The 13,813-nt window shown below is 43.0% G+C and overlaps 2 protein-coding genes across 2 annotated transcripts in view; both read left to right on the top strand.

Annotated features, from left to right (window-relative positions):
- Positions 1 to 718, top strand: part of LOC134306007 (NACHT, LRR and PYD domains-containing protein 6-like) — a 36,977-nt gene extending 36,259 nt beyond the window's left edge. The window contains exons 6-7 of the mRNA XM_062990273.1: positions 107 to 619; positions 705 to 718. Of these exons, the coding sequence (XP_062846343.1) occupies positions 107 to 619; positions 705 to 718 (527 nt within the window). The remainder of the gene's footprint in view (positions 1 to 106; positions 620 to 704) is intronic.
- A 6-nt stretch (positions 719 to 724) lies between these two features.
- The window catches only part of LOC134306004 (ribonuclease inhibitor-like), a 29,487-nt gene continuing 16,398 nt past the window's right edge, over positions 725 to 13,813 (top strand). The window contains exons 1-3 of the mRNA XM_062990258.1: positions 725 to 1,232; positions 6,082 to 6,255; positions 10,798 to 10,971. Of these exons, the coding sequence (XP_062846328.1) occupies positions 763 to 1,232; positions 6,082 to 6,255; positions 10,798 to 10,971 (818 nt within the window). The 5' untranslated portion in view covers positions 725 to 762. The remainder of the gene's footprint in view (positions 1,233 to 6,081; positions 6,256 to 10,797; positions 10,972 to 13,813) is intronic.

The raw sequence follows: 13,813 nt of genomic DNA, 5'->3' as shown, positions 1-13,813 counted from the left end.
CGATTGTGTAACATAACAAAGTCATTAAAAATGGATGTGCTGCTGACAAACCTCATCAAGGGGAACCTGCTTCCCTCTGCTCACCTCTGGATCACCACTCGACCAGGAGAAGCCAATCAGATCACGACTGTCTGTGTAGCCCAGCTAACAGAGGTACGAGGGTTCAGTGATCCTCAGAAAGAGACGTACTTCAGGAAGAGGATCAGTGATGAGAACCTGGCCAGTAAAATCATCACTCACATGAAGTCATCAAGAAGCCTCTACATCATGTGTCACATTCCATTCTTCTGCTGGATCTCAGCCTCTGTTCTAGAGAGAATTCTGGATGGAGCCGAGGAGAAAAAGATCCCCAAAACTCTGACTCAAATGTTCACTTACTTCCTGATCTTTCAGATAAAACACAAGGAACAAAAGTACCATGGGAAATCTGACCCTGATCCTCTTCAGACCAGTGAGACGATACTGGCACTGGGAAAACTGGCCTTCCAACAGATGGAGAAAGTAAACCTGATCTTCTATGAAGAAGACCTGACAGAATGTGGCATTGATGTCAAAAACGCATCAGTGTACTCAGGAGTCTGTACCCAGATCTTCATAAAAGAGGCTGGGCTGCACCTGGGTCAGGTCTTCAGCTTTGTGCACCTGAGTGTTCAGGAGTTTCTGGCTGCTTTATATGTATTTCTCACCTTCATCAACAAAAACAGAAATGTGCTGGTGATGCAAAACACTGAATTCTTTAACATCTTTAGAAACTATACAAACATGTCTGACTTTTTGAAGAGTGCAGTGGACAAGGCCTTACAGAGTAAGAATGGACACCTGGATCTTTTCCTCCGCTTCCTCCTGGGTCTCTCACTGGAGTCCAATCAGAATCTCTTACGAGGCCTACTGCCACAAACAGGAAGTAGCTCTTACAACAAAGAGGAAATGGTCAAGTACATCAAGGAGAAGATCAGTGAGAATCCCTCTCCAGAGAAATCCATCAATCTGTTCCACTGTCTGAATGAACTGAACGATGATTCTCTAGTGCAGGAAGTCCAACAATACCTGAACAGAGAAGGTTCTCTTCATCATGATGGACACCGTCTGTCTCCTGCTCAGTGGTCGGCTCTGGTGTTTGTGTTGCTGAACTCAGATCAGGAGCTGGATGAGTTTGATTTGAGGAGATATTATCCATCACATGAAGGTCTTCTGAAGCTCCTGCCAGTTGTGAAAGAATCAAGAAAAGCTGAGTGAGTCATTTATTGACATTTGATTCATGAGTTTATCACTTAAACATTAATAATTAGATTTACGAAACTGAGAAGTTGCTAATCTAGTGTTGCAGTCTGATCTCAAAATGTGTCTGAAATGACCATTTATTAAGTAACATTAAAATAATAATGATGTTTTTTTACACCACCTACTAACTTGCACTCTGCTAATTATGCAGAGTAGGGATTTAACGATACACTCCACCCATGATGCAATGTGATTCACAATACTGAGTTCACAATACATTTTTCTTCCTGATTTTTTTAAACAAAATAAAATTGAAGACAAATTACACTACTCACAAAAAGTTCGGGATATTTGGCTTTCTGGTGAAATTGATGGAAAAGGTAAAAAGTTCACGCTACAGTGATGTTATATCATGAAAGTCGGACATTTAAGTAGAAGCAAAATTGAAACAAAAGCCAACAACAGTGGTGGGTATACCCCAACAATAATAATAATAATAATAATACATTCAACTTATATAGCGCCTTTCATAATACCCAAGGACGCTTCACATAGTAATTATAAGAATTATTGTCAAGAACAATAATCAAACAGAAACATGAGAATGAAAGTGTTGAGTAAACAAGAACGTTTTAAGAAGAGATCTAAACTCAGAAAGAGAGGAAGAGAGACGAAGAGGGAGAGGAAGAGAGTTCCACAGTGTCGGGGCAGCAACACTAAATGATCTACCACCCATGGTGGTCAACCTAAACCTAGGTATAACAAGGAGACCAGCATCAAACGATCTTAGCCTGCGAGAAGGGACATAGCGATGTAAAAGATCAGCCAGATACAAGGGAGCCAGACCATGAAGTGCCTTGAAAGCGAGCACTAAAATTTTATATTGGATACGTTTTTTGACAGGGAGCCAATGGAGTTGTTCAAGTACCGGGGTGATATGTTCATGTTTTTTTGACTGGGTCAGTACTCGGGCAGCAGCATTCTGAGCAATCTGCAAGGGTCGGAGGGATTTTGAAGGCAGTCCATAGAGGAGAGAATTGCAATAGTCAAGTTTGGAAGTGACAAAGGCATGTACCAGGGTCTCGGCAGCTTTAAACCAAAGGAACGGACGCAAACGGGTGACCTTTCGAAGCTGGAGGAAGGCAGACTTTGCCAATGAATTGATATGTGGCTCCAGTGACAGGGGAGGGTCGAGCAGCACCCCGAGATTACGTGCCTTAGAAGAAGACTGAACAGCGATACCAGCAATAGTGAGGGATGTGTTAGTGATAGAAGAGACAGCCGATTTGGAGCCAATAATGAGATACTCCGTCTTATGGGCATTCAATAGAAGAAAGTTTGCACACAGCCATGAGTTGAGATCACAGATGCACTCGGTGAGGGATGGTGGTGGGAAAGGATCAGATGGTAAAAGGTTTAGATAAACCTGGGTGTCGTCAGCGTAGCAGTGAAAATTTAACCCATGGTGACGGAAAATATCACCAAGGGGCAGGATGTAAATAAGAAACAGCAACAGTCCCAATACTGAGCCCTGGGGGACACCCTGCTTAACAGGAGCAACGTCAGATGTGTGTTTACCTATGCCAACAAAGTGATGCCTATCAGATAGATAAGATTTAAACCAAGTCAAAACTATGCCGGAAAAACCAATGTCAGAGAGCCGGGTTATGAGAATTTCATGGTTAACCGTGTCAAAAGCAGCAGTAAGATCAAGGAGTAAAAGGAGAGAAGCAAAACCTTTGTCAGAGGAAAGAAGAAGGTCGTTGAGTACACACAAGAGTGCAGTCTCTGTGCTATGACGGGCACGAAAACCAGATTGAAAGGTGTCGAAAAGAATGTTAGAATTCATGTTCACGGCTACTTAATATGGAGCTATCTAAATCAGGTTTTTTAATTATGGGGGTAACAACAGAAGTTTTCAGAGCTACCGGAACATAACCAGATTCGAGAGAAAGGTTGACGAGGTGACAAATAGAGGGCAAAAGAGAAGAAATAACTTGCTTGAGAAGAACTGTAGGGGCAGGATCAAGGAGTGAGGTAGTGGTCTTGGAGCCTGTTATAATTCTAGTGACGCAAACAGGATTGACAGATGCAAAAGACGAGAAAGTGAGCAGGGAAGAGGAAGTACCGAAAGAGATTGGAGATGACAGCAGTGATTTACATGTCTGATCATTCAGTATTTCCTGGTAAATGTTGGACACTTTGTCCCTGAAAAAGTTAAGAAATGCATTACATAAATCCGATGATGGAGCCAGGGAGTCTGAGGGGGGTCGCAAAAGTTTATTCACAGTAGTAAAGAGTCGCTTGGGATCCAGGCCTGCCTTTGTAATTGTAGAAGTGTAGTAGGTAGTGCGAGCATTGTTTAAAGCCTCTTTATATCTGACCAGATGATCCAGATAAGCTTGATGGTGAACATATAAGCCTTTTTTCCTATAAAGACGTTCAAGACGCCTACCAGCTGTTTTTAAACCACGAAGTTCTGCAGTAAACCAGGGTGAGGAATGCGAGGAGGGCACAGACCGAGTTATAACTGGAGCAAGGGTGTTAAGGGTATCGGCCATAGACTGATTGTAAACAGAGATGGCCTCATCAATGTCGCGTAGTGAGGTAATAAGAGGTAAACTGGAGGATTCCAGGACAGAGGAGAAAGCTAACGGATCAACAGAGGAGATATTACGGTAAGAGAGAAGGGTCTTAGAGGGGGGGTTAGCAGTGTGTAGTGAAATACATGATGTAATAAACAGATGATCGGATATTCCAATATCATGACCTGATACATTAGTGATAGTTCCCGCTGAGGAGCAGATCAAGTCTAAAATGTGACCATGTTTATGAGTTGAAAAATCCACATGTTGATACAAGTCAAAGCAGTTTAAGAGTGACAAAAAACCAGTAGAACCAGGAGATACAGAGTCAATATGAATATTAAAGTCACCAAGGACGACCAATGACTTTGACAGAGAACTGACAGTGGTTAGGACCTCACCAAGTTCAAGTAGGAAATCGGAGATGGAACTGCTAGGAGGACGGTAAACTAACAACACAACAGTTGGACAAGGGCCCATGATCCTGAGAGCCATGTACTCAAAGTGAGCAGTTTCCTGCATCTTACACATAGTTATTTTTATTTTACTGCTAAAAAAGACGGCTAGACCCCCACCACGACCACTCAGCCTAGGTGCACAAAGATATTTAAAGCCAGGTGGGTTGGCCGCATTTAGATGAAAGAAATCGCCTTGTGATTGCCAGGTTTCAGTCAGGAAGAGCAGGTCCAGGTGATGATGTCCGATGAGGTCGTTAAGGAGGACGGCTTTATCAGACATGGAGCGGCAGTTGAACAGGGCCAGGTTTAGCTGACGACATTGAGCAGATGAGGTCTGAACAAAAGTGGGCAAGACCTTGGATCATGGGACCTCACTTAAAACACTAAAGTCCACTCCTCGCTGGAACATCGATGGGTAGCTCCTAGGCCCAGGGGCCACGCCGTAAATCACAGGAATACCCGAGACAGATGACGAATGGTCCCTCGTCCAGCGTAAATGCTCCCGTAAATGACGCCTGTGCTGGGTGGTGTGGTCAGGTACCCTTGCAGGTCGACTGTTCACAATGAAGCGGTCATCAGTGTGGGATGTGACCAAAGGACGTCCACTCCTATGCCTTTCTGTGACTCTTCCAGTCTCTTTGTATCTCTTGCTGTTGTGAATTTTGCCGTTAAGTGTTGTAAATAATGAATCTTTTCTAGATAATTGATCAGGTCAACTCATTTTATAATTAAGAGGTTTATTGAAAAGTTGCAAAGAAATCAGCTCTCCCCAGGCTCTCAGGCTGCAGCGTTCTGAGTCTTCACCCCTAGCGGGAAGTTGAAGCACAGACCCCGTATTGTGCGTTCGATCAGTTTTTATACTTTTGACAAAATGCCCTTTGCTCGTGAAGTGACACATACCTCTGGTCTCTGACTGATCTAATCAATTTTCTGCTGAGCTGTCGTTTTGCCAATTTTTTTTTTGTGTGTGTGTATTCAGCTGAGTGCATCAGTTTCAGAGAGCAGGATGTGCCGACAACAGAGCAGTTTTATGCTCTCACAACCCCCTATATTGTTACAGGGAATTTTATTAAGCACATAAGCTCCTTGTTAGAGAACAGCAAGTTGTGCAGAAAGTACTGAAACATTGAACAGTTGGACATTCAAAAGTTTAGAGAAGGTCACATTAAGTTCACCTGTAAAGGTCAGAGTGCATTTTAGCTTCATCCTGAAATTTCATCTGAAAGCCAAATATCCCGAACTTTTTGAGTAGTGTATGACAAAATTTCCTTTTATTATTTCTTCGAAATAATAAACTGGTGAAGTTTAGTAATAAAGAGAGAAATACATTAATAATAGACGATCTTTGTACATAAAGACTCTCATGTTAGTATGAAGGGGCGCTCAGGTGGTGCAGCAGTAAAGTACACTGGTTTACTTTTGCTGAGATCTGAGGATGTTAGCATGGAGTGAATTTATCTGACCACTTCATACTGGTCAGGACCATGGTGGATCCAGTGCTACTCTAAAACACTTCCATGGAAGTAGGAACACACCCTGGTGTCACACACACACACACACACACACACACACACAGTCACTCATCTATGTTTCAGGATGGAGACAGAAATAAATTTATCATTTATAATCAGCGGGTAACGTTGTATTAATTCTCAGTCGCTACATGGCTATAGTTAGCACTTGGACTGTGTAGAAATGTGAAGCTCCGCCCCTTTGTAAATCAGTACAGTTGAGCAGTCCTGCTATTGGTTGATTCATCAGTTTAACTGCTTTCACTTTTATCTACAATGTAGTCTGATCTGATTATTTCTCTCCAGGTTGGTGTGGTGTGATCTAACAGAGGAAAGTTGTGAAGTTCTGTCCTCAGTTCTCAGTTTAAACTCCTCCAGTCTGAAACATCTGAACCTGAGTTACAATGAACTGAAGGATTCAGGAGTGAAGCTGCTCTCTGCTGGACTGGAGAATCCACACTGTAAACTGGAGATACTGTGGTAAGATCTTCACTTTCACACTGTAGATACAGAAGATCTTTGTAGACTGAAGACTGATGTTAAGTGCAGTTGGGCAGCAGGTTTCTGTGAGGTGAAACTCGTTCACCTGACTTACTGTTAGAATTAACACACATATTAAACATTATTATCTGATATCTACACTTGATGAATTGGTCGGCCATGTTGGAAAAAGTGTTTACATCACAACTCAGTTTATGTTACATCATCATAAATGTTAAATGTGTCCGACTTCAGCGTCTGACTACACAGGGGGTCATGTGGTGCCTTTTGGTGAAGAATTATCTTTTCCCTTAAGACCCCCCACACCACCTGAAAGCAGGGAGTGTCTTCTTTCATGTGCACACACACACACACACTCTCTCTTTTTAGATGCAATAACTCACACCAGGAGCCACTTAGTATTATGTGGAAAGGAGGAGGACTCAAAAATGCAGATAAAATTAATATTTATTAATGTTAAATCAAAAGACAAAAAACAAAAGACAGAACAGAAAACAGAAAAGTCAAAACAGAGAACAAAAAAACGAATCGTGAGAACCCCGATTGACACTGCTGAACACTGCAGGCAGCTGAAGCTGAAAAAGGAAAATGAAAAAAAACCCCACAAAAGCCGAGACGAGAACCCCGGTCGCCCGAATATAAAGACCCGGAAGACACAAAGCGCGTCTCGCCACTAGACGGGACTGGTTGGCGTTGGGGAGAGCCGACCTGTAATAGATAGAAAAAAGAGAAGCGTAACCCAGCTTCGCCACCCCGGATTTAGCAAACTGCTTAACCTCGAGTTAATACAAAAACCGGTTTAACCAGTAAAATGGCCGTCGCTAGCCACCTGCGGTTGCTACAGGAGAATGCTAGCGGGTAACGTCAAAACAATACCAGCGTGAGGGCTGGACGGAATCGCACCGCACTTTCTCTGTCAGAAGCAAAATCAAGGAACTATTTTACCTCGGCCTTTCAGCCTACACACCCAACCGACCTACAAGCCGCCTGGGGTAACCGTCTAGCCCTGTAAAGTGAGTGGACACCGCTGTCATGCCAGAAACAAAAAACAAATGTGCGATGCCCGCTGCTGCACTGCGCAGGCTTAAATAAGCCAGCTGCAGCTGCAGGTCGTCATGGTGACGGAAAATATCACCAAGGGGCAGGATGTAAATAAGAAACAGCAACGGTCCCAATACTGAGCCCTGGGGGACACCCTGCTTAACAGGAGCAACGTCAGATGTGTGTTTACCTATGCCAACAAAGTGATGCCTATCAGATAGATAAGATTTAAACCAAGTCAAAACTATGCCGGAAAAACCAATGTCAGAGAGCCGGGTTATGAGAATTTCATGGTTAACCGTGTCAAAAGCAGCAGTAAGATCAAGGAGTAAAAGGAGAGAAGCAAAACCTTTGTCAGAGGAAAGAAGAAGGTTGTTGAGTACACACAAGAGTGCAGTCTCTGTGCTATGACGGGCACGAAAACCAGATTGAAAGGTGTCAAAAAGAATGTTAGAATTCATGTTCACGGCTACTTAATATGGAGCTATCTAAATCAGGTTTTTTAATTATGGGGGTAACAACAGAAGTTTTCAGAGCTACCGGAACATAACCAGATTCGAGAGAAAGGTTGACGAGGTGACAAATAGAGGGCAAAAGAGAAGAAATAACTTGCTTGAGAAGAACTGTAGGGGCAGGATCAAGGAGTGAGGTAGTGGTCTTGGAGCCTGTTATAATTCTAGTGACGCAAACAGGATTGACAGATGCAAAAGACGAGAAAGTGAGCAGGGAAGAGGAAGTACCGAAAGAGATTGGAGATGACAGCAGTGATTTACATGTCTGATCATTCAGTATTTCCTGGTAAATGTTGGACACTTTGTCCCTGAAAAAGTTAAGAAATGCATTACATAAATCCGATGATGGAGCCAGGGAGTCTGAGGGGGGTCGCAAAAGTTTATTCACAGTAGTAAAGAGTCGCTTGGGATCCAGGCCTGCCTTTGTAATTGTAGAAGTGTAGTAGGTAGTGCGAGCATTGTTTAAAGCCTCTTTATATCTGACCAGATGATCCAGATAAGCTTGATGGTGAACATATAAGCCTTTTTTCCTATAAAGACGTTCAAGACGCCTACCAGCTGTTTTTAAACCACGAAGTTCTGCAGTAAACCAGGGTGAGGAATGCGAGGAGGGCACAGACCGAGTTATAACTGGAGCAAGGGTGTTAAGGGTATCGGCCATAGACTGATTGTAAACAGAGATGGCCTCATCAATGTCGCGTAGTGAGGTAATAAGAGGTAAACTGGAGGATTCCAGGACAGAGGAGAAAGCTAACGGATCAACAGAGGAGATATTACGGTAAGAGAGAAGGGTCTTAGATGGGGGGTTAGCAGTGTGTAGTGAAATACATGATGTAATAAACAGATGATCGGATATTCCAATATCATGACCTGATACATTAGTGATAGTTCCCGCTGAGGAGCAAATCAAGTCTAAAATGTGACCATGTTTATGAGTTGAAAAATCCACATGTTGATACAAGTCAAAGCAGTTTAAGAGTGACAAAAAACCAGTAGAACCAGGAGATACAGAGTCAATATGAATATTAAAGTCACCAAGGACGACCAATGACTTTGACAGAGAACTGACAGTGGTTAGGACCTCACCAAGTTCAAGTAGGAAATCGGAGATGGAACTGCTAGGAGGACGGTAAACTAACAACACAACAGTTGGACAAGGGCCCATGATCCTGAGAGCCATGTACTCAAAGTGAGCAGTTTCCTGCATCTTACACATAGTTATTTTTATTTTACTGCTAAAAAAGACGGCTAGACCCCCACCACGACCACTCAGCCTAGGTGCACAAAGATATTTAAAGCCAGGTGGGTTGGCCGCATTTAGATGAAAGAAATCGCCTTGTGATTGCCAGGTTTCAGTCAGGAAGAGCAGGTCCAGGTGATGATGTCCGATGAGGTCGTTAAGGAGGACGGCTTTATCAGACATGGAGCGGCAGTTGAACAGGGCCAGGTTTAGCTGACGACATTGAGCAGATGAGGTCTGAACAAAAGTGGGCAAGACCTTGGATCATGGGACCTCACTTAAAACACTAAAGTCCACTCCTCGCTGGAACATCGATGGGTAGCTCCTAGGCCCAGGGGCCACGCCGTAAATCACAGGAATACCCGAGACAGATGACGAATGGTCCCTCGTCCAGCGTAAATGCTCCCGTAAATGATGCCTGTGCTGGGTGGTGTGGTCAGGTACCCTTGCAGGTCGACTGTTCACAATGAAGCGGTCATCAGTGTGGGATGTGACCAAAGGACGTCCACTCCTATGCCTTTCTGTGACTCTTTCAGTCTCTTTGTATCTCTTGCTGTTGTGAATTTTGCCGTTAAGTGTTGTAAATAATGAATCTTTTCTAGATAATTGATCAGGTCAACTCATTTTATAATTAAGAGGTTTATTGAAAAGTTGCAAAGAAATCAGCTCTCCCCAGGCTCTCAGGCTGCAGCGTTCTGAGTCTTCACCCCTAGCGGGAAGTTGAAGCACAGACCCCGTATTGTGCGTTCGATCAGTTTTTATACTTTTGACAAAATGCCCTTTGCTCGTGAAGTGACACATACCTCTGGTCTCTGACTGATCTAATCAATTTTCTGCTGAGCTGTCGTTTTGCCAATTTTTTTTTTGTGTGTGTGTATTCAGCTGAGTGCATCAGTTTCAGAGAGCAGGATGTGCCGACAACAGAGCAGTTTTATGCTCTCACAACCCCCTATATTGTTACAGGGAATTTTATTAAGCACATAAGCTCCTTGTTAGAGAACAGCAAGTTGTGCAGAAAGTACTGAAACATTGAACAGTTGGACATTCAAAAGTTTAGAGAAGGTCACATTAAGTTCACCTGTAAAGGTCAGAGTGCATTTTAGCTTCATCCTGAAATTTCATCTGAAAGCCAAATATCCTGAACTTTTTGAGTAGTGTATGACAAAATTTCCTTTTATTATTTCTTTGAAATAATAAACTGGTGAAGTTTAGTAATAAAGAGAGAAATACATTAATAATAGACGATCTTTGTACATTAAGACTCTCATGTTAGTATGAAGGGGCGCTCAGGTGGTGCAGCAGTAAAGTACACTGGTTTACTTTTGCTGAGATCTGAGGATGTTAGCATGGAGTGAATTTATCTGACCACTTCATACTGGTCAGGACCATGGTGGATCCATTGCTACTCTAAAACACTTCCATGGAAGTAGGAACACACCCTGGTGTCACACACACACACACACACACACACACACACACACACACAGTCACTCATCTATGTTTCAGGATGGAGACAGAAATAAATTTATCATTTATAATCAGCGGGTAACGTTGTATTAATTCTCAGTCGCTACATGGCTATAGTTAGCACTTGGACTGTGTAGAAATGTGAAGCTCCGCCCCTTTGTAAATCAGTACAGTTGAGCAGTCCTGCTATTGGTTGATTCATCAGTTTAACTGCTTTCACTTTTATCTACAATGTAGTCTGATCTGATTATTTCTCTCCAGGTTTGCTGGTTGTTCTCTAACAGAGGAAAGTTGTGAAGTTCTGTCCTCAGTTCTCAGTTTAAACTCCTCCAGTCTGAAACATCTGGACCTGAGTAACAATGAACTGAAGGATTCAGGAGTGAAGCTGCTCTCTGCTGGACTGGAGAATCCACACTGTAAACTGGAGATACTGTGGTAAGATCTTCACTTTCACACTGTAGATACAGAAGATCTTTGTAGACTGAAGACTGATGTTAAGTGCAGTTGGGCAGCAGGTTTCTGTGAGGTGAAACTCGTTCACCTGACTTACTGTTAGAATTAACACACATATTAAACATTATTATCTAATATCTACACTTGATGAATTGGTCGGCCATGTTGGAAAAAGTGTTTACATCACAATTCAGTTTATGTTACATCATCATAAATGTTAAATGTGTCCGACTTCAGCGTCTGACTACACAGGGGGTCATGTGGTGCCTTTTGGTGAAGAATTATCTTTTCCCTTAAGACCCCCCACACCACCTGAAAGCAGGGAGTGTCTTCTTTCATGTACACACACACACACACACTCTCTCTTTTTAGATGCAATAACTCACACCAGGAGCCACTTAGTATTATGTGGAAAGGAGGAGGACTCAAAAATGCAGATAAAATTAATATTTATTAATGTTAAATCAAAAGACAAAAAACAAAAGACAGAACAGAAAACAGAAAAGTCAAAACAGAGAACAAAAAAACGAATCGTGAGAACCCCGATTGACACTGCTGAACACTGCAGGCAGCTGAAGCTGAAAAAGGAAAATGAAAAAAAAAACCACAAAAGCCGAGACGAGAACCCCGGTCGCCCGAATATAAAGACCCGGAAGACACAAAGCGCGTCTCGCCACTAGACGGGACTGGTTGGCGTTGGGGAGAGCCGACCTGTAATAGATAGAAAAAAGAGAAGCGTAACCCAGCTTCGCCACCCCGGATTTAGCAAACTGCTTAACCTCGAGTTAATACAAAAACCGGTTTAACCAGTAAAATGGCCGTCGCTAGCCACCTGCGGTTGCTACAGGAGAATGCTAGCGGGTAACGTCAAAACAATACCAGCGTGAGGGCTGGACGGAATCGCACCGCACTTTCTCTGTCAGAAGCAAAATCAAGGAACTATTTTACCTCGGCCTTTCAGCCTACACACCCAACCGACCTACAAGCCGCCTGGGGTAACCGTCTAGCCCTGTAAAGTGAGTGGACACCGCTGTCATGCCAGAAACAAAAAACAAATGTGCGATGCCCGCTGCTGCACTGCGCAGGCTTAAATAAGCCAGCTGCAGCTGCAGGTCGTCATGGTGACGGAAAATATCACCAAGGGGCAGGATGTAAATAAGAAACAGCAACGGTCCCAATACTGAGCCCTGGGGGACACCCTGCTTAACAGGAGCAACGTCAGATGTGTGTTTACCTATGCCAACAAAGTGATGCCTATCAGATAGATAAGATTTAAACCAAGTCAAAACTATGCCGGAAAAACCAATGTCAGAGAGCCGGGTTATGAGAATTTCATGGTTAACCGTGTCAAAAGCAGCAGTAAGATCAAGGAGTAAAAGGAGAGAAGCAAAACCTTTGTCAGAGGAAAGAAGAAGGTTGTTGAGTACACACAAGAGTGCAGTCTCTGTGCTATGACGGGCACGAAAACCAGATTGAAAGGTGTCAAAAAGAATGTTAGAATTCATGTTCACGGCTACTTAATATGGAGCTATCTAAATCAGGATTTTTAATTATGGGGGTAACAACAGAAGTTTTCAGAGCTACCGGAACATAACCAGATTCGAGAGAAAGGTTGACGAGGTGACAAATAGAGGGCAAAAGAGAAGAAATAACTTGCTTGAGAAGAACTGTAGGGGCAGGATCAAGGAGTGAGGTAGTGGTCTTGGAGCCTGTTATAATTCTAGTGACGCAAACAGGATTGACAGATGCAAAAGACGAGAAAGTGAGCAGGGAAGAGGAAGTACCGAAAGAGATTGGAGATGACAGCAGTGATTTACATGTCTGATCATTCAGTATTTCCTGGTAAATGTTGGACACTTTGTCCCTGAAAAAGTTAAGAAATGCATTACATAAATCCGATGATGGAGCCAGGGAGTCTGAGGGGGGACGCAAAAGTTTATTCACAGTAGTAAAGAGTCGCTTGGGATCCAGGCCTGCCTTTGTAATTGTAGAAGTGTAGTAGGTAGTGTGAGCATTGTTTAAAGCCTCTTTATATCTGACCAGATGATCCAGATAAGCTTGATGGTGAACATATAAGCCTTTTTTCCTATAAAGACGTTCAAGACGCCTACCAGCTGTTTTTAAACCACGAAGTTCTGCAGTAAACCAGGGTGAGGAATGCGAGGAGGGCACAGACCGAGTTATAACTGGAGCAAGGGTGTTAAGGGTATCGGCCATAGACTGATTGTAAACAGAGATGGCCTCATCAATGTCGCGTAGTGAGGTAATAAGAGGTAAACTGGAGGATTCCAGGACAGAGGAGAAAGCTAACGGATCAACAGAGGAGATATTACGGTAAGAGAGAAGGGTCTTAGATGGGGGGTTAGCAGTGTGTAGTGAAATACATGATGTAATAAACAGATGATCGGATATTCCAATATCATGACCTGATGCATTAGTGATAGTTCCCGCTGAGGAGCAGATCAAGTCTAAAATGTGACCATGTTTATGAGTTGAAAAATCCACATGTTGATACAAGTCAAAGCAGTTTAAGAGTGACAAAAAACCAGTAGAACCAGGAGATACAGAGTCAATATGAATATTAAAATCACCAAGGACGACCAATGACTTTGACAGAGAACTGACAGTGGTTAGGACCTCACCAAGTTCAAGTAGGAAATCGGAGATGGAACTGCTAGGAGGACGGTAAACTAACAACACAACAGTTGGACAAGGGCCCATGATCCTGAGAGCCATGTACTCAAAGTGAGCAGTTTCCTGCATCTTACACATAGTTATTTTTATTTTACTGCTAAAAAAGACGGCTAGACCCCCACCACGACCA

This window comes from Trichomycterus rosablanca, unplaced genomic scaffold (genome assembly GCF_030014385.1).
Source record: "Trichomycterus rosablanca isolate fTriRos1 unplaced genomic scaffold, fTriRos1.hap1 scaffold_179, whole genome shotgun sequence".
Taxonomy (NCBI): domain Eukaryota; kingdom Metazoa; phylum Chordata; class Actinopteri; order Siluriformes; family Trichomycteridae; genus Trichomycterus; species Trichomycterus rosablanca.
The sequence above is the reverse complement of the archived record's forward strand: the minus strand, read 5'-3'. Positions and strand labels throughout refer to the sequence as shown.